The 19,794-nt window shown below is 47.1% G+C and overlaps 1 protein-coding gene across 1 annotated transcript in view; it reads left to right on the forward strand.

Moving 5' to 3' along the window:
• The window catches only part of COL5A1 (collagen type V alpha 1 chain), a gene marked incomplete at its 5' end in the record, with an annotated part of 136,414 nt that overhangs the window by 44,025 nt on the left and 72,595 nt on the right, over window positions 1–19,794 (forward strand). The window contains 3 exons of the mRNA XM_080355703.1: window positions 17,100–17,231; window positions 18,985–19,131; window positions 19,256–19,504. Coding sequence (XP_080211829.1) covers window positions 17,100–17,231; window positions 18,985–19,131; window positions 19,256–19,504 — 528 coding nt within the window. The remainder of the gene's footprint in view (window positions 1–17,099; window positions 17,232–18,984; window positions 19,132–19,255; window positions 19,505–19,794) is intronic.

A 19,794-nucleotide genomic window follows, 5' to 3' on the forward strand; every position in this document is an offset into this window, starting at 1 on the left:
ATGTAATGCTGGAAACCTGCTCTTCTCCGCTGACATCATGCCAAGGTTTATGGTGGCGTTGTGGACACGGGTGTCTATTGGGAGCAGGGGCAGAAAATGCACCTCAAGGGGACCCGGGGTGTGTTAGAAATGCACCCAAGGGGAGAGCAAATGGGCATGTTTGGGAAAGATGATTTTTCTTCTGATTGAGTGTTGGGGGGGGAAAAGCCAAATACTCGTGGTATTGGGGAGAAGTTTCCAGCTGAACTTTATTGGCAGCATGGCTATGCAATATGGAAAAGTGATTATTGAGAGCAGAGAGCGATAGCAAGCCACCAGCCCCAATCAGTGCACGTTTCCCCTTGCCTGCTAATTTGGGAACCTTGTTCTGTGTGGGAGGTGACACACCAATTAATCTTATTTGCAAAAAATGAGTGAATTTCTGTGACAGATGCCTGTGGATAGGAAAAAATCCTCTTCTATATACAAAAAGCTTGATAGATTTGCATTGTTGCAGCAGACTGTTGTAGAAGTACAGGCTTGTCTGAGCCAAACTCATGGGAGAGACACTGTGTTGAGGAAGAGGATGGTGAGCACTGAGCTCTGCCGGCCAGGCAGGGAGGTGAGCTTGTTCTTGTTGACCTGGCAGCACTCAAGCTGATGATTCTTTGAAATCCAGGGCTTTATTGCTTTGGAGGACACTGTTTGAAGTCTGTCATTTATCTAAACTAGGGGTTTACATACATGGCATCTCACTGCACTAAGGACAGAGTAAACCTAGCGTAGAAAAGACCATCCTAACATAGAAACCTCTGAGTTGACTTTGTATTCAACCCATTCCCTTGCCATTTAGGTATGAACAAATGAAACACATGTTCCTTACACATGGTGGGGCCTTTTGATTTTATGTTTTTGAGGCAGTCTGGGCTGCTTGCCAAAGCCCAAAGGAAAATGCGAGCCCACTCCAGACATCCCCAGCGTGCAGGTGTAGTACTGACTTCGACAGAGCGGGCAGGATCGCATGTATATGTTCACAATAAATACATCACCCTGGGGATGGGAGCTGGAAGAGGGTATTCCTAATGAGTTGTGCAGAATATTGGATGGGATTTGTGTATTTGTGTGTATGTGTGTTTTCTATTCCCTCCAAGAACATGGAAAAAAAGCCTCTAACCGTGGGCTCATTGTTCTCCACACGTAGCCCCATACTGGCCGTGGTTCAGGAGGTCAAGTCTGCTTGAACAAACAGTGCTTTGGCCACTGAAGTGAAATGTGTGGGGAGATGAGAGAATTTGTGGTGAATATTACTTTTGTGCCCTGTTCTCTGCTCTAGAATGTGTGCAAACATAGCAAAGGTTTTCCTGAGGCTTTGATGCCTCGCATAAGCAAATTTATCTGCAAATTATATTTACTCTCTTCCAGCCTGCTGCTCAGAGCACTGAAATCTGAGCAGCGATGCTCAGCTACTGCTGGTCACGCTGCATCCGTTCCTGTTGCTTGGTGGGTTTTGTTCAGATGACCACATTACTGGGTTGAACTTCACATATGCAAACCCAGCTCCTTTCTTTGGGATGGTGCCCAATTAGTTTTGTTATGGGAGCTGCGTGGGATTTTGTGTTTAAACACAAGATGGTTTTTTTTGAATGCTGAATTTGTGATGGGAGATGCTGCACAGAGCTTTTCTTGCAGGAATTAAATAGAAATCCTCTTTAATGGACAATTATCAGTGTTGGAATACAACTGCAGATGTACTGTGGAGCATGGAGGTGAGAGGTGTGTGAACATGGAAAGGGAGTCAGTCCAGTTTCCTGGAGAAAGGGAGGGTGAAGGGTGTATGGATGAGAGGTGTTATGCCCACATGTGCTCAGCTATAGATTTCCAGCTCTTTCCTGAACAACACTGGCCAAATTTGCAGCAATGGTGGGAAATAGCAATAGGAACTTGCACTAAAGTTTCCTTCTCAGGTGGTCCCAGCAGATGTCCTGTTCCGTGCTCCATGGCTTGGCGATTGTCGCCTGCCAAATGCAGGGAAATTCTTTCCCAACCAAAATTTGGTGTTAAGTTGAATTCTGAGTGTGTCAGCAGATATCCCCATAGCTAAGCATGTAATCCCACTTACATCCTGAGATAACTTTGGCAGCCAGGTCTATTTTTTTCCCCCTTTCCCTTTAATCCATAAAACCTGGATTCTGTATTTACCTCCTGGGGCAGAAAACATTTCAAGTCCTGATTAAAAGCCTCTATGTATACAAACCCCATGATCTTCAGCCTCCTTGGTGCGGAGGGCTAAGGATAAAACTTCAGGATGGATCTTGGGCTTGTGGCCATCCAAGGGATAGAAAAGCCCCTCTGTGGGGCATGGCAGCTCGGCTTCCACATTAATTCAGCTATGAGGAAAAACAAAAGCGGAGCAAAAGCAAGGAGATGTGTTGCTTTTAGGTACCGTAGTGCTCAAAGAGCTCGAGCGGTTATGGGATGGGAGCAGGAAGCTCCAGTGTGCTGCTGGAAGCAAAGAGCCACCCTCTGGTGATGGAAATGAGCCCAGACTGGGGGAGGTTGAGGCTTTCCAGAGGGAGCCATGGACTTTGGAGCCAGCTGAGGGCTTGCCTGGGGTTTCACACTGGAGTTTTGGAAGTGTTTAGGGAGCAAAGATGGGGCATCCACAGACTGGCCGTGTGGGGCTGTGCCTGGTTGCCCTCATAGCAGCATTGGGAGTTGTCTGATGGAGCTGCAAAATGCCAGCTGCTGGGTTTGACCATCACGGATGGTCATGGCTAGATGTTTGATGGAGACTGTAGGTTGAGTTTTGCTCTTCCTTTTCTCTACTAAGACCAGCTGCTCCTCAAGTGTCTCTTGAGACTGTTCATCACCTTCCACCGACCCTCTGTTTCCCTCTGCATCTCCCACCTCCATCACAGCCAGCGGTGGGAACGAAGCCCAAAGCTTTCTGGATCATTGGGACCAGCACCTCCCAGGCAAGACACCGTGACGCTCTATACACAGGGCTGAGTAAAAACCAAGCAACTGCCCCCACTTTGGCTCAGCTCAGCTCCAACAGCAAATTTTCAAATGTGTAACTTAAGCCAAGAGCTTCGCTTTACTACATATTTTCCACTGTGAGAGAGTCCCCTTTACAATACGCTGGCGTATCCAGCCTCGTGTGGGCGGTGCAGCCAGCAGAAGCTGATCTTGTTCCTAATTTTCCATAGATGAAAGGGAAATAAATCAACGTGAAACCGGAGCCAGGAAACGGCAACGTTCGGCGTGGAGGGGGAAGACACAAAAGAGCAATGCCGTGATGTGCTGTGCTGCAGCTTGTAATGAGGGAGAATCTGTTTTTAAACTATCCCTTATGGTTCACGCATATGTCATTGAAAAAATAGCTTCTATAGGGAAAAGCCAGCCCTTTAGCTTGGCTATTAGTGGATTATTTGATTTGGATGGAGAGAGGAAACTTGGAAGGGTGTGATCAGCCCTTGGCAAGGAGGTGACATCAGGAGATGAAGGTGGATGGGGAAGTGCAGCAGTAAATGAAATGGTAAAGAAAATAAGGAACTTGAGTTATGTGGTCAGGTCTGCACGACCACAAGAAGAAATGGGAAGGCTGGGCAGCCTTGGACAGCTTTGCGGGCTCTAATTTGAGTTTACGTGGAGTTTTTGGAGGCTGCATGCTCCCCTACAGGCTGCATCTCCTCTGCGATAAAAATGCTGCAATTTCCTTATGTTCTATGAGAAATGTAGGCTGGGTAGAAAGACCTTGCCCAGAGGTGACCCTCAGGCTGGGGACACCAGACAGGCTGTGGGGCACCTTGGGCCCTGTTGCAATGGGGATGGTGACAGCTGGGACCTGGAGAGCGGTGTCACTGGTGGGGAAGAGCAGGGCTGCCCTGGGCAGTGGAGGACAAGAGGACATGGGGACTTGGGTTTCTTCCAGGGATTCCTAATGAATGCAGTGAGGAAAGTGGAGAAAATCGCTTATTTGAGCCTTGTCTGTGGAGCACAGGGTATTGAGTATATGCTGCAGAAAGGCAGAGCTATTTGGAATACACCAGACGCAAAATGAGGGTGCTATTTCAAAATTGCTCATTGTTTCATCTTCTCTCTCCCTCTCAGCTTTATTAACTGCTAGTTAAAGGGCTGGCAGATCGTGATAGACAATGACATCCATTCATTTTGTCCTATTTATTTCTCAGAGGCCTGGGCTGGGCTCTCATGATGGGTTTTTTTTTCCTAATTACCATGCTGGACCGTGGAAGGTCAGACTGATACTATCCTCCCTTTATGTAAATGCCTCCCACAATGTGCAGGCTATCAGTTAATATAGCTTCCCAACCAGCCCAAAAGTGAGTTTTGGGGGGTGCTGTTGTCCCAGCAATGCTGAGCCTGTCACCCCAGCATCAGGGCCCCACCAATGCAATTAGCACCCTGGTGAAGGGTGGTGGGGTGCACATGCACTACAACCATTGATGTGAAGTCAAACTTTGCCTGGTTCTGGTACCTTCCTAGACTGGCCCAGCAGTTGCCATGGGTCTGAGCTGGGCTGTCACACCGGGCACTTGTGACAGATGTCAGGGACAGCACCACCTGTCACACCATCCTCTTGTTTCATCCTTGCATGAAGTTTTCTTCCCTTGGTCATCAAGAGGACGCTACAGCTGCAAAATCCCATTGCCAGGTGCCTCCTGAGTTGTCCTGCTTAAGTGTATCCATAGAAGCAAAATTTCTGAGCAAGCATAAAGATCTTTTTCTAATAGTCTAATTTGCTGCTTTCCAAGTGTTCAGAAGCATAATCTGACTTGATGCTTCAATTAGGGAACAAAAACCCCACCATGTGAATTGACCTAAGCCAAATCAGCTCCTATTGGAAAACAACCGGAACTGCCCGAAAAATCTTCTGCTGTGGAGTTATTCACACTTGTTATTTTTGCAAACAATTTGGAATAGACAATAACTTAAAGAAAAGGAGAAAAGAAAACCATGTTTGAATTCTGCATAGATATCTGATAGTTTTGGGGTTTTTTTTTTAATAATCTGTTGCTATGAAGTCACTCTGGGCTGGTGGTGTTAATATACTGAACAACTGGTGGGTGCATCTATTAAAGAACACCTATGAACTCAGCAGTACCATTTCTGAGTTGCTTTTAAAGCATTATTTTCAAGGCTATCCTATAGGTTTACACTATCCCTGCCTCAGCATTTGTAATAGTCATATAGTGACCATGCTATAAAGATTGTATTTGGGCTAGATGTACAGACAGTGACAACAGAGTACATGGTGATTGTGGGACCTCTATTTTTAGCGATCAACGCTGTAATTTGTGTGGTGCATGACATAAATGCTGATTTTAAGTTCCCAAATGAAGAGTTTGGAGGCAGAAATCACAGCGTGGCAAGCTGCTGTGTGGTCATACAGGGAAAAAATAACTGCCCGGGTTTGATCCTGGTGTGTTTGCTGGAGAGCCAGTAATGATTACAAGTCTGTTGTGCAGATGACTGAGCTGCTGTCTTTGAATAAAGGCTCATCCAAGGTTGCCTGGGGGCAATGCCATCCTGAACGTGACCAGCATCTGATGACAGGTAGCACCAAACCCTTGGGCTTTGCTGTGTCCTGTGGTGTTCCTCTGAGAGCTGCTGGGTATTGGGTGTATGCTGCAGAAAGGCTGGCTGAGACCTGGAGATGCTTGGTTTTCTTCTCCATTCTTCTTGGGTCTGGAAAACTGAGGAGGAGAGGGTGTTTTCCATCTATAGGCAGAAATGCAAGAAGAACTGCTTATTTTGTGGTGCTTCAGCTCATCTTTTTCCAGTTACTGTGGGAACTGGGGATCTCAGAGATGCCTTGAGATTAGTCAGGTCTAGATTCCTTCTAATTTGTGTCTCGTGGTTGCTTAAACTTACTGTAGGAATATTAAAGAGATGAGTTTTTGTTGTGCATGCCTGTGTTTGATCAGATGTGAACTTGCTACAAAGCCTCCCCTCAGACAATGGGCTTGTTTGATGACTTTCTTTTACCTGGCTGTTGCCATGACATTTATAGGAGTTTAATTATCTTGAGCCTTTTTCCCTTCTGTCAGAAGTGATGGAAATCAGCTATCGGATTCAAGAGTTATTGAGATAGACGGGCACACCTGTGGCTGCACAAAGAGATCACACATGACTTGCTTTCAGGGGAAACCAGCCAAAAAAATGCATTGCTGTCCTAATGAATTCATTAGAGGAGAATGCTCCCTCATGTGTTAGTTTAAACCTTCAAATTCAGTAACTCTGTGTGGTTTCTGGGGTACAGATGAATATGTAGCTGCTAGCAGTTGTAATTACAGAGGTGGCCAGAAGGCTGGGTTGCTGCTTTGGTGAAGGTGTTTCCCTCTTGCGTGGCTGCTCTGTGTACAACTCTCCTCCAAGTATTTCCTCCAGGTAGGATCTAGTTCTGCTGCATCTCCTTGTGCTGGCAAAACCAACAGAATTTGTTCTGCCCAACTGAAGGGAGGCAACATTTAAGATCCTACTTAAGGAGCATGCACAGATCAGATCTGCTAAGGACCTACACCAGGTCTGACCTTAATATCACACACATTCCCTCGGAGATGGTGCAAGTGTCCAAGTCCTCCTGCCAAGCTGGCCCTGCACACAGTGTCTGAACCTGCTTTTCTCTCATTCCAGCTCTTCTCAGAATTGGGTTTCCTATTTTTTCAGTCAAAACTGGAGAGGGGAAAAGAGTCAGACTGTTTACCATGTTCATGGGAGTTTTGGAGCAGCCAAAGAAAATTGAGTCACTTTGGAAAGGTTCTCTGCAGTCAGGTTTTTTACCTCTTTTTATGTTTTTTTTTCTCTTTACTCTTGCCCTGAAATAGAAGGAACACCTTTGCCTGGCCAGCAGCTCAAAAATAAGCCAGGAAAGGCGTTATTTCTTCCAGTCAAGCCTGGTTAGTAGCATGTTCTAGACAGATTGCGTTGCAAGGTTTCCATCCCACAGCTATGAGAAGCTCTGGGGCCTTTGGTGACTCAGTTCCAGCTGACCAAAGGGCTCCAGCTCCTGTCCCTTTTCTCTTCTTGGGGAAGGTGTTACTGCAGGAGATCTGTAAATGGTCTTTAGGAGAGGACTGTGAGCTGGGGATGTCCCCAACTGGGCAGGAGAGCCACAGCAAGCTGCTCATTGTAGATGGATGCAGCTCTCCAGCCCTGAGGTTCCCATTGGAGCTGGTGTTTACCAGCTGAGGGTTTGGGCTTCTTGCACTGCTGGGGCTGAAATAAGAGCACTGGTGGGTACCATGAGCAGGTTGTGACTTGGCTTTGCCTCTGCTGCAAGTGATGGAAATCCCCAAAGATTATTAGTGTGGCGCGTGGGTGCAAGGGGGTAAATGGGACACGCTCAGCTGGCTTCAAACTGGCCTGGGTCAGCCCTTCAGAGAAGGGGTGTAGGGCTGGCACAGAGCCCGGGTGTCCTCCATAGGGGCTGGGTGGCTTCGTGGTGAGATCAAAGCTTCTGGTGGGGGTGACAATGCTGCCAGCGTGGGCTGCTGAGGCTGCTTTGGGGTCCGTCCCTGCGGATGTGGCGGTCGGTGCTGTGGTGGCAGACGCGTGCTCGGTTGAGGAGGCGATGCCCGGGCTCTGAACACCCGGCGATAGCTGCGTTTGACGCATCCCAGCTTCGCAGGAAGACGCCGGGATAAGGATTAAGCCTTGGCTTTGGGAAAGCTGCTGGGAATATGTGCGGCTTTAGCAGGGTGGAAACTAAGTCATTAGGAAGCTGGTCTTTCAACATTCTCCAGATCTGGTTGCTTTCGTCCTCCATCAGTGCAGGCGCTCAAGTTGGCAGCGCTTAACATCTGCATCTATAGGTATCCCACTTAAATATATGTGCTTAGATACAAAACATGAATGTGCAAAACACCGTTGGCTGCATTTTGAGCTCAGAAGTATGCAGATGGTGTGCAAAGGGACTATGGAGGAAAGTGTGCTTGTCACTCAGGCACCACGTGAGATGGAAGTACTCTCAAAGTATCGTGTTTCTGTGTAATAATTAAAGACTATATGCTAACATGCCTGTGCTGAGTGATAGATTTAGGGTATGCAACCTTAAATCTGTTATTTCCAACATTTTTGAACCCTTGCAGCTTTATTTTTTAACTGTGTATGTGTGCGCACAGCCAGGTTGCTATTTAAATAAAAATTGCCCTTCAGCCGTGTAGTCTCACATTGACATCGGTCAAGTTTATCAGCAAGCACAGGACATGTGCATGGGCACCTGTATGCATGTGTGCATGTGTGAAATATCTATTATGGGTAGCTTAACATGCAGCTGCTACCTTAGAGAGAAAATATTTACTTCATTGTGATGAAATTTGAACTAGAAGTCATGCAGTTCAATAGAAACGTGTGGTTTGGATTCCTTGTTCTTCACATGTGTTTCTAATCTGCTGGGGGGGTCAGACATCTGCTCAGAACACATAATTTATAAAAAAAAAAGTTTAAAAATGTTCATTTTGCAAATAAAGTCTGACTTTACAATAGGAAAATGAAATGTGAGAGTCATGTCCTCTCTTTATTGGGGTGGAGAGAGGTGGGACTGTCAGGGTTTTCTTCTTTTTGCCTTTAAAAACCTGAACTGTGTGCTATTGTTTCCCCCCTCTTTGCAAGATAGTGCAGTAATCTCGTATTTTTGCCTGTGTTACCTTGGTGCTTGGTCAGGCTGTAGAGCAGGAGGGAATATAAAGCTGCCTTTTGTCACACCAGTCTTCACTGCCCGCCTGTCTGTCTGTCCTTCCAGGCAGGGGCTGCAGAGTAGGGGAAGCTATTTGGTCACATCCCGCTTTCTGTGTCCGTAACTGATTGTTTCACATCCCAAAATCCTAGCAGATAGATTGTGATTTGTTTGTTTAACAAATATATAAAAATAGCTGGTGGAGCTGAGCGTCTGAGCATGACGGTTGTTGATTTAAGGATATCTGTCTCTTTGGGTGTTTTTAGCAGGTCTTTGTATTCGCTTTATTTTTTAAGACATCTTGGCTGCCTTTTCCTTTCCTGCAGTCTCTACCGCTTGGCTGCTGCTTTGCCCTGGGCGTACCTTCCCGTCCCATCAAAGGAGTTCAGGGTGTTTGTGCTCGCTCAAAAGAGGAGGAATGCAGACAAATCAACAGCGGGGTGATGGCAGCAGCTTTAAGAGGGACCTGGGTTAACAAGGGAGCTTAAAGTGGAAGGGAAAATCAAAGCCTGCAAATATTCTGTTCCAGAGGACTTTGGTGCATGGCGGTGATGCCACCACGTTTGCAGCAGCTGATGCAAGGCAGCCTGCACAGAGCTGGAAGGCTTGAGAATAAACAGGAGCCGAGGAGTCATTTCAGCTCTGGGTGGGTCCTGCTCCCTTGTGCAATTAGCTGCGGCGGTTATTAAAAGTACTCACCCGTTTTGCAGTGCAGCCCGTGGAGCACGCAGCCGCTGTCTGGTGGTTTGCAAGCACCAGACATGAGTCAAGGGAAAGCTGGACGTGTCCCCTGGTACGTGCGTGGGATGGATGCTGCCTCCCGCTCGGCACTGCCTGACCTGGGATGCTCCTGCGGGAGCCGCTCAGCTGGTGGCGTGAGGATTTTTTTCCTATATTTTCTTTTTCTCCTTTTCATTTGCCCCATCCCGTGCGTCTCATCCATCTCAGCTCTGCAGGTGCTGCCCCATCAGTGCTGCATCTGCAGGGCTGCATGGGTCAGACCTGCTCAAAGATGCTCTGCTGCACCTGTAGCGGCTTTTCTAGCTCTGAAACAAAAACCCTGGAGAAAAGCGTTGCTGTGTTAGCCTTGGAGTAAATACTTTGTAGATTTGATGCTTGCTGTGCTTCTGCCAATGCCACCTGTTTTCCAAGCTGCCCCTTTCTTAAGGATTGTTTTTCTCTCCACCCGGTGCCCCCATGTCTTTAATTAAATGACAGGTTGCTAATCTGCCTTATCTGGTTTTTCTATCTGTTTGGTAAATTTTTGAACAAAAACTGCCCTCCAAGCTCTAGGCATCAACTTTTCCCTAGAGAAGACTTGCCGCCCACTGGAAGTAATGCTCATTTATGGCTTATGGTGAGGACCATGGGGTGACAAACTCTGCAATGCACATGGTGCTTCATCCGAGCGCTGCAGCCCCCTTCAGCTGGCTCAGGGCTGAATAAGGTGAAGAACAATTGCCTCAAAGCAGCACCAGAGCTTTTTGGGATCTTCAGACTGGTGATTACATGTCTCCTCTGAAAGGATGGAGGTTTCAAATAAGTAAAGTGCCTGGGGATGAATCGGTGTTGGCAGTGAAGGGATGGGGAGCTGGTGCAGGGAGGATGGGGCTGTGTCGGTCCAGTTGATGAGTCTGGAGCTTCGGGCTCTTGCCCCATCATGAAACAACCATATGAGCTTGGTCACATTTTTAGTCTTGTCCCTGTTCTGTTCTTTTCAAGGCATTGCCAGTCACTATGTGAGAAGCTCTTGGAGTAGGCTGTGATGGTTAAGTGGACAGGGGGTAGCAGAAGGCTGAGGGAAGGGGTGATTGTAGAGATGTTACATGGGACTGGATGAGCCAAGGGGCTCTGGGCTGCCAGGATTTGGTGAGGATTCCAGGGAAAGCAGTAGAAAGAAGTCAGCAATGATTAATGGGTCTGACAAACTCAGTCGTTTGAAATGCAAAAAAAACAATCTTTCACCCATTACAAATAGGAAACTGGAATGAATGGTGGATGGGTCCGTCTGTTGCCTGTAAAGCGATGTTGTGTACATAATCCATACTGCTGCTGAATACTGTGTATATTGTCTTTGGGAATTAGCTCTGCGTTGTCACTTAAACAAAAAGGACTTTGGCATAAGCCCTGGCTTTGCATTTGCTCTGGTGAGTGCAGAGGGTGCTCAGCTGCTGCTGGGGAGTGTTTACACTAGGGCCGGGTGTTGTTGACATTGTGTGGTTATGAGAGCTGGGGATGGGGGGGAAGTAGCTGCCTGGAAATTAAGGTCGTATTAGTGTCTCCTGCTTTGCTAGTGACTCGAGTCCTTGACTGGTATTTGGGTATTGGCAGAGCGACAGCTTCTTCAGGAGAGCTTTCCAGAATTAGCAAAGCCATCTGGCTTTTGTTCTCCTCTTAGAGAATTGCTTGTCCTTCCCTTCCAGTAACGAATTGTTGATAAACTGCTCATAACTTGTATTGTAATATTACCCCGATGGACCCACAGCGTATCGCAGTCTCTGCAAGCCTGTACAAAACACAAATGCCCCGAAAAGCCTCTTTTCATAGTCATAGAAGCCACCGCGCAGCTGACCTGAGAATGCAGCAGTTATGGATGGAGGAAGCACGATGTCGTGTTGCATGGCTATGTTTCCATCCATTGGAGCTGAGGACAGAGGGGAGCAGGGGATGGGCAAGAGGCACAGAGAGGGGACCCCACTCCTTCAAAGCCAGGGCTGGCAGTGAGTTAATGGATCCCTGCATGATAGGAAATTGGGTTCCTCCCTGGGCTTGTAAAATAAAGGCTGAAAATTACTTGGGAGGTTAATTACCTTTGAGCCAAAGGGGTTATTTTCTTGTTGCTGTGGTCAGGGGAAGAGGCACGTGGGCTGTTCAAATAATTACTGTTGTTAGTGTTCTGTAAGGTTAATATCAGAAACACTGACAGCTTATCTTTGTAGGGGGATGCGGGACTAGGATAATGTTGTGAGAACAGTGTTTCTTAGGGTACATCCTCTCCCAGGTGGAGATGCAGTGAGAAAGACACAAACTATTACCAGCCCTTAAGAGGTTTTTCTTTGAAGCCATATTTAGTTCTAGTGAAAGGTCTGTCCCTTTTCTGTGCAATGAAACCTGTTTTGTCTAAAGAGGGCTCAGAGGAGGCTCCTATCCCAGCCAGGAGGGAGCTGTTCTTGTGGTGCCTGGAGCCTGAGAAGGGAAATAGCCGAGGTCCCACAGCAAAGCTGCTCCGTCTGTTCCCGCAGCCCCTCTGCGCAGGATAGGGGAGCAAACATCCGCGGCGGGTTCATCCAAACCACCCGCTCTTTGTAGCTGACTCATGATTGCGTGTGAGTTGAGGCTTTTTTTTGTCTTATTTAAAGCCAGCCCTTCAACTATTGCCTTCCTATTTTGTAATGTGTCATTTTTGGAAGCCCAAAGGATGCTCTTTAGGTACCAGGCGCTCTGTCTGGTGAGGTCACCCCTCCTCATCGCTGGTCAGCAAGAGGGGCTCAGGACAGGGGGTGGTGGGGGTGATGAGGCTTTGTCTGACCCTGTGGCTGCTTTTCTGGAGCAGCTGTGTTTAAGCGAGGGGCTCTGGGATGATGCCGGTCCAACCAAGGATGCACCGATGCTCTGGGTGGTTACGGTACCTCTGACTTGGGGTCTCACTGCGTGACAATGAGCATGATAAGTGAAGCAAGGGGTGACCCAGAGCTTCTTCACCAGCTTCTCCAGCACCACTTGTACTCCAGCATGCACAGATGAGGAATGTCTGAGTCCTGGGCCAGGGCAGCCACTGTGTCCTTAGAGAGATGGGCAAGTGCTGGTGACAGGTGTTATCAAGTGGAACATCTGAGGGCTGGCAGGTTGTCTCCAAGACAGGGATTAGGTTTTTTGGGAACTCGCTGGTGGCTGAGATTTCTAAGCTTCTAGTTTATCATAGAGCACCAGTGAACTTCTGCCACTCTTAAGCCACCTGGCTGGGTTTGCATTTATAGAGACAGTGAGTTTGTCGTAATAAAACTCAGCGACGTCCCAATTGCTTCCAATAATTTTAAAGATATTTTTTGTGGGCAGTACAATTGTATAATATATTCTGGGCCTGTGGTTTATCCAATTTAAATGTAGGAGCTTAAAAAAGGCACATCAAGCAGTATTTATTCTTATGGATGCTAAGAGTCTCTACGACTCCTGGGGTAAGGCAGTAAAACAGTCCAGTTAATTATTGGTGTGTTGCACTGAGAGCCCCGAAGAATCCCAGTATTTATGGAGCTGCTGCCAATGCCAGATGAAGTCACTTCGATTATCCTCGCCAGCTGTTTGTTTTGTTGAACCACAGCGATTTCTCCAAGTTACTGAAGTTGATGTCATTGGAAGTGATGTGACATTTTTGCACACATATAGAATAAGTGTTAAAAAATGCTCCAGAAGAGCTTTTCCAGTCTTGTCTGGGAGCTGGCTGGGGAGTTGAATTAAACTGGCTTGATGGAACTTAATCCATAAAGCAAATGAGTCATCAGGCATAAATGGCTTTACCATAAATGTCAGACAGATTCTTACTGGTCCTGACAGTTACCAGTTACATCTGTTTGGTGGAGCAAAAATAAGCGTCGCAATTCACAATCATTTCCATAAATGTGCTTTCCTGCTTCTTCCTCTTCATGGGAAGCTCTAGAATAAAGGTCAAAATGTGATTTATTTCCCTTTTAAAAAAATAGCTCTTCTGATGGATGAAATATTGGTTATTTTGAGGCAAAATTTGACCTTTTTTTTTATTCTCCACTTCAATTTTTTTGTAGTCAAACTGGAGAAGTGCAGCTGTGCCTTTTGTCTGTGTGAAGTACCCCAGTTACTGGAGCACTTTCTGGAGTCCTGTGTGACCACATGTGCCCAGATGTGCCCAACTTATTCACATGCCAAAAGAGGATTTTGCCCACCATCTGCATGGGTGGCTGGGGCTGGAGCGAACTGTGCTGGGGACTTTTTGGAACCAACACCAGTGAATTATTGACTTGCCTCCCTGACTTAGATACCTCTTCCCTTGAAAATAAGTCTTAAAAAAACCCCTAAATGACTTGGCTGGTGACATCTTTAAACCGCTCTCTTGGTATAATTGTAAGTTCTGTTTCTTGCAAAGGCTTTATGGAAAATCCATAGCTGGTTCATATATTGGAGGAGGGGTGGAAATTAATAGTGTCTTCCTTATTGCTCCTCTTGCTGAAAAAAGCAGATGCTGACATAGGAAGGAGAAGGGCTTGGATGTTTTGTGTAACCAGAACAGTGGAACTAACAGATATTTGAGCGGGGCTGGGGGCAGATATCTCTTGGTGCGATTTATTAGCGGCAACACACTTGAGAGGACACAAAAGACCCGCGAACCTCCCAGCCCGGCTTGCTCTATTTAAAGTCGGCTTTTTAAATCAAAGAAATGGGGCTCTTGACAGCAGAGCTTTGTGCATCTATTGTGAAGTTCAGATAGTGGGGCTTTTTATTACAGGGTAAATTAGCCCATTTTATTGTTTTGCACGGAGGGATGAGGTCAGTTGACTGGGAATCTTGCTAACAAGGTTTTACTCCTGTCTGCTTTTATGTTTCATGTGTTAACATGGGGTATCCACCAGTGCTGTTAATGAAACAAAGATGAATGGTCCAACAGCCCTGGGAGCATCCCTCCTTCCCCCAGCACCGAGCTGCTCAGCCCATGGCAGTGTATTCGGGCTCGGATGCTCCCTGGGACTCTCATTCCTCCAAAATCGGGTGCATTGGCTTTCCTTCTGATTTTGCACGCTTGCGCACTGCTGCTGGAACAAGAAGAAAAGGGTGAACTTTGCTGGGGCAGGGTGATTGATTGGGTTTGAAAAGGAAATGGGGAAAATAGTCGGTATGTTGAGTGATGCTCATGAAGCGTGGTGAGCTCCGAAGGAGCTCTCTGATGCGGTTCACGCTTTTTCCTGGCACCCTTTGTGTACTGGATTTATCCGGTTACACACTGATTTTTCTCAGGTTCTCAACCGTCCCCTGCTCGCTCAGCAGCACCCACAGGTCTGACAATGTCCTTTGACGTGTCGAGTGGGGTTGGGGTTTCTTTTGGGATCCTGAGACTGGAGCCTCTGGCTTCTGGCACTTGCAGGAGATGCTCTTCCATGTGCTCAAAGGTGCTGCCGATGCCTCAAGCCATCAGCCCCAGAGGATGCTCTGCTCCTGATGTTCTGCAGGGAAATGGGGAGATCGTGCCAGGATTCCTCCCCGTGTGTAGCTCAGGAGCTGCCATCAGCTGGGACTAAAAGCAAACTCAGCTTCAGCAAATTCTCTTCCACTTAACCTTTTGCACTGTGTTTAGCCAACGTGCCTTTCTTTGCTTTATCTTTTCCTCGAGGAAACAGTTATAGTGCTGCTCACTTATAGGATGCAGACTATCAGCTCTCCTTGAGGTGTAAATCCAACCTTATCAGGAAGAAAAAGCTTTCAGCCTGCTTTCCTTGCCTCCCAGAGACAAGTACTAAGTCTGCTTTTACGGCTGTTTTATTTCAGCTTGTCCCAACAGTGCCAGACACTCCCCATAACCCTATGGAAAGTGGGGAGCTTTAACCACCTCGCTGAGAGAAGGGCAAAAAATGGCTTAACTCAGATATCAGTGAAGGATGGGGTGGTTGAGGTCCTGTGGGCAGAAATAGCAGCTGGAAGGATCTTCATATCACCAACTTTAAGCAAATTGCCTTGGTCAGGTTGGGCATCTTCCACTGGAGGGAGCTCCGAAGGGGCAACATGGTTTGTTGCTGTGAATGGCCTTTGGAGATAGGGATGATGTTATGTGGTGTGAGTAACCCCATAACACCCCAAATTCCTGCAAGTCTCCACTCAGGGCTGGGTGATGTCCCCTTGGTCACACCATGGCAGAGTTCCCTGTGCAGGTCCCATTGTCACATGGTGGCCAGAGCTGGTGGCTGCATTGATGGAGAGAAAAAGAAAGGCAAGATAGAACAGGAATGACAGAACTGCTCTGTGGATTTATTAAATAAAAAGACTATTTCTCTTGCTTAAAATAGGAAATTGAAAACTACTTTGCAGACATTTCCTTTAATTTTATAAAGGTTATTCAGAGGAAACATGACTAAGTTTAAACCAGTGCTCAATTTTAGGGTAACTTGTGTAGCATCTGAGATACCCAGATGTTACGGTGAGTGGAGGTGGATGCGATAACCTGGAAAGGGAGGAGGGAACCCCCGGCAGCCGTGAGCTGCCCCTTGAGCAGGGCGGGATGCGCCAGGTCCGCATGGTCCTTGCAGCCTCTTTTCACAGGGAATCTCTGCCAAAAACAGAGAGCGCACCTATGTTTTGGAGAAGCTGATGGGATGTGTTCATGGGATGCTGAGCTCCCAGCAGCACCTGTGCTGGAGCGAGTGCAGCTTGTGTGCATGAGGCAGATTTGGCCCATGATTTCAAAACTATCCTTCGGTTTTCCACGGTGCTGTTGCTGGTCTGGCCAGGCTCCGCTCAGAGCTTCTGATTCCTATTACATGCCCAAGTCATCCTCCCAGTTTTCTGTAAAGCTCCTTAGCCATGCTTTTCTATTATTTAATAAGCTATTTTTTCCTACTAATTAAAGTATCAGCTCTAATCATCCAAGTACTAAAGTCTTATGTAACTGTCTACTGATTTTTGGCATTATGGTGAAGCAGTGCAGTGGTTCTTCAGGGAGCTAAAGAGCAGTTTGTGTTCTGACCTTTGGGCTGTGGCTCGTTGTGCTTCATTCATGATGTGGTGAGCAGCCTTAGCCCCTGCACAGGCTCTTTGATAAACCACTGCAAGCCCTCTCTCTCTTTTCTGTTCTTCTGATTATCAAATGCACTTCTAATATCTACGTCTGCCACACTGTTGTGGGAGAGAAATTAAGGTGAGGCGAGATGTAGAAGGGAGGGGTGATGTCTTTTATGAGATCAACTGGTGGGATAAGAGAAACAGAGAAGTTTCGAGGTTAAAAACCAGCTTTTTGGCCTGGGGAGGGCAACTCGAGAGCCCTGCAGAGCTGCACAGGACCGGGCAGGAGAGGTTTTTATTATCTGCAGGTCACTGCTGATTTGGGATGCATAGAGCACTTTTATTTTTACTGTACTTGCTTTGCCTGGGGCTGTTGTGCTGCAAACATGGGGTGACATCTCTGCAGGTGCTGTTATCTCTTGGGAAGGTGTGTTGGGGACCAGGTGTGAGGCATGGTGGCTTCACACCTCGCAGAGCAACCCGAGATAAGTGGCTGCTCGACCCGGCCCTGCACAAGGAGGGTTTTTGCCTGGTTCGTCTCAAGTGATGTGCCCACGTCATGGATATGGTACTACCAAGTGTTTTTATTTCTTGATGGCATTTTATCCCCTTGACTACAGTCTCGGGTTGGTGGCTCCATGTGCACTGTCCATCTCCATGACACTCTGGCTTTCTTCCCTTGCAGGGTGACATTCAGCAGCTCCTGATTGTGGCGGACCCCCGAGCAGCCCATGATTACTGCGAGCACTACAGCCCTGACTGTGACACCGCTGTCCCCGATGCCCCTCAGTCCCAGGACCCCAACCAGGACGAATACGTAAGTCTCTTGCATGGTTTGAGGATGTTTTTGGGGCAGCAGCATCCAGCTCCGCACCGTGGTTATGAACACACTCGGCTTCTTCCTCCCATTCACCTTCCCTGAGACTCATCTTTAAGTCATGGGCTGGGACTGAGCTTTGCTTTAGGATTTGCACATTCTGGTCTTGGCTCTTGCCCTCAGGAGTTTTCCTTCCTTTCTGCTCTCCTCTAGTTTCCAGAGACTAAAAATGAGTGTTTACCTGGAGCTTAAAAGCTTGCAGGAGAGACAACCTGAGCAGAGTGGGAAATACTGACCTTCCCCAGCAGGTCCAATCTCATCCAAAACAGGCACCTGTTTCTACACTTCAAATTTTACTGTTGAACTTGTAAAAAGATTAAATAGGCTTTCTCAATATTCTTTGAAACAACAGGTGTTAAAGGGGCAGGAAACATTTTTACCCAGGTATTTGACATTTGAATTCTATTTTGGCAGAAATGCTCCCAGCTCATCTGTATGAGGTGCTGTGCTCAATATTTCTTCTGCAAAAAATTAGCCTTGGATATTTTCTTTTAAAAAGAAAAAAGACTGCGGGATACCTTTAAATTCCTGTTGCACAATTGGAAATGTCTGGATGTGGCCTATTTCCAGAACATCACCTCAATTTTACACTTTAAGAGTTCTCAGGCTCAGCTCACAGCAATTAAAGTGTCCGGCATCCTCAGCTGCTCGCAGCATCTTGGCTGCTCTCTTGGTCTGATTTACCGGTCCGTGCGCTCTTGCTTTCAGCTGGTCTCGGATCTGTGGGCTCCTGCTGAATCCCCACAAAGCTGTGATGCCATCGACCCACTCCAGCTTAGCCTTGGGACTGGATTAAAAAGCTGAGCCTAGCAGGGCTTTGGGGAGCAGAGGGATGCTGGCAGGCGAGGCAGAGCCGCCCAGCCCTGGGGAACTGCTGTAACTACTCTGCCAGCACTTCTGGAGAAACGATAAATAAGTAAAATAAAATAGAGTTCGGTATAGTCAAAATATGTAGTAGTAGGAAAATAAAAGTCTTCTTTAGAAGCCAGCAGTTCAACAAGGGCTGGCTTGTCTTGGGGCTGTGTTGCTCCGTGTAAGAATAACTCTTCCACGCGCCAGCGGCTGCTGCCCATGAGAGTGATGGACTGGCAAAGAAATTTGCCATGCCCGGCTGTAACCAAACGTTTTGTTTGTATTTCATTTTGAAGAATGACTGACGCCTTGTGGAAAACACTGAAAAGATCTGGTTTTCAAAGCCCTTTTTCCTGTGGGCTGCGGGCGGATGGGAATTAGCACACATGCTGTCGGTGCAGTCGGATGAGTGAAATAGCATCCCCGCTTCTCAGAGCGGCTGCGGGATTCAAGTGTTTCCTTAATCGCTCTGAAAAAGTCAAATGTGTGACCTAGGAGGTCTCAACAATCTGAGGTTAAAATAATAATAATAATGGATTTTCCTTTTTTTAATTGCACTATCATGGGTGATGGAATTGCTGCGGGGTAGGTCCCTCCTCTCCGATAAGGGAGAATGTGCCACAGGATGGAGAGATGAATTTTGGAACCTCCTCAAGTCACAGCCATGGCCCAAGCTGCCCAAAGCCTGGCTATTGGGGAAGTTTCACAGGTTTACAAACAAGACGAAGCGAAGGATTTCACTGCATGGATCTGCATCACAGCATGGCCCTTTTGATGTGAAATAACGTCTAAAAGAGCTGGCAGGGACGTGCTTGGGCTCATGTTCTACTTCCCTTTGCAGTACACTGACGGGGAGGGAGAAGGTGACACCTACTACTACGAGTATCCCTACTACGAAGATGTTGATGAAGCCGTAAAGCCAGAAGCACCCACCACCAAACCCAGCGCTCCTGAAGTGGCTGCTGGAGAGAGACCTGAAACCAAAGAGGTACCAACACGGGGTTCTGGCAAAGCTGTGGTTGATAAATGGCACCTTGATAGAGGGGGAGGTGGAGGATGCTGCTGAATTTTGGTTTTATTTCTCTGATTCTGACGTTTTATTTCTGTAATAGGACTATCCTGCTCCCACGCCATCACCTGATGGAGGGGACCCCAGCAAGCGGACGAAAGGGGATGCGACGGTGGATGATCCTCTTGTGGATGAGTACAATTACGAGACCATTAACGAAGAGTACTTCACGCCTCTGCCCTATGAAGACGTCAACTACAATGAAGAAGTAGATCCCCAGGGTGGACTCACTGAAAATGCCGTGGAAGCCGAACTCCCCACAAGTACCGTCATCACCTACAACGAGACCGATGTAATTTTAATGAATGCTTTTTCCTTTTGCTTTTTTCCTTTTTATGAATTCTGGTATTTCATAGCCCTGAGAGCAAAGGAGATGTGAACCATCCATATGGTAAATCTGTAAGTGGTTTGGGCAGCTGTTGGAAGAGGAAGTTTCTCGTAAAATATTTTCACTCCAGATATTTCAGGGTGTGAAACACATAGTTAGAATTTGGTTAAAGATTATTCCCCTGGAAAAATCTGTTCATATTGACATCTGCATTTCCCTGTGCGAAGTGCTTGTCTGACAAAAAGAAAAATGAG

This window comes from Nesoenas mayeri (genome assembly GCF_963082525.1).
Source record: "Nesoenas mayeri genome assembly, chromosome: 18".
In the NCBI taxonomy this organism is placed as follows: Eukaryota; Metazoa; Chordata; class Aves; order Columbiformes; family Columbidae; genus Nesoenas; species Nesoenas mayeri.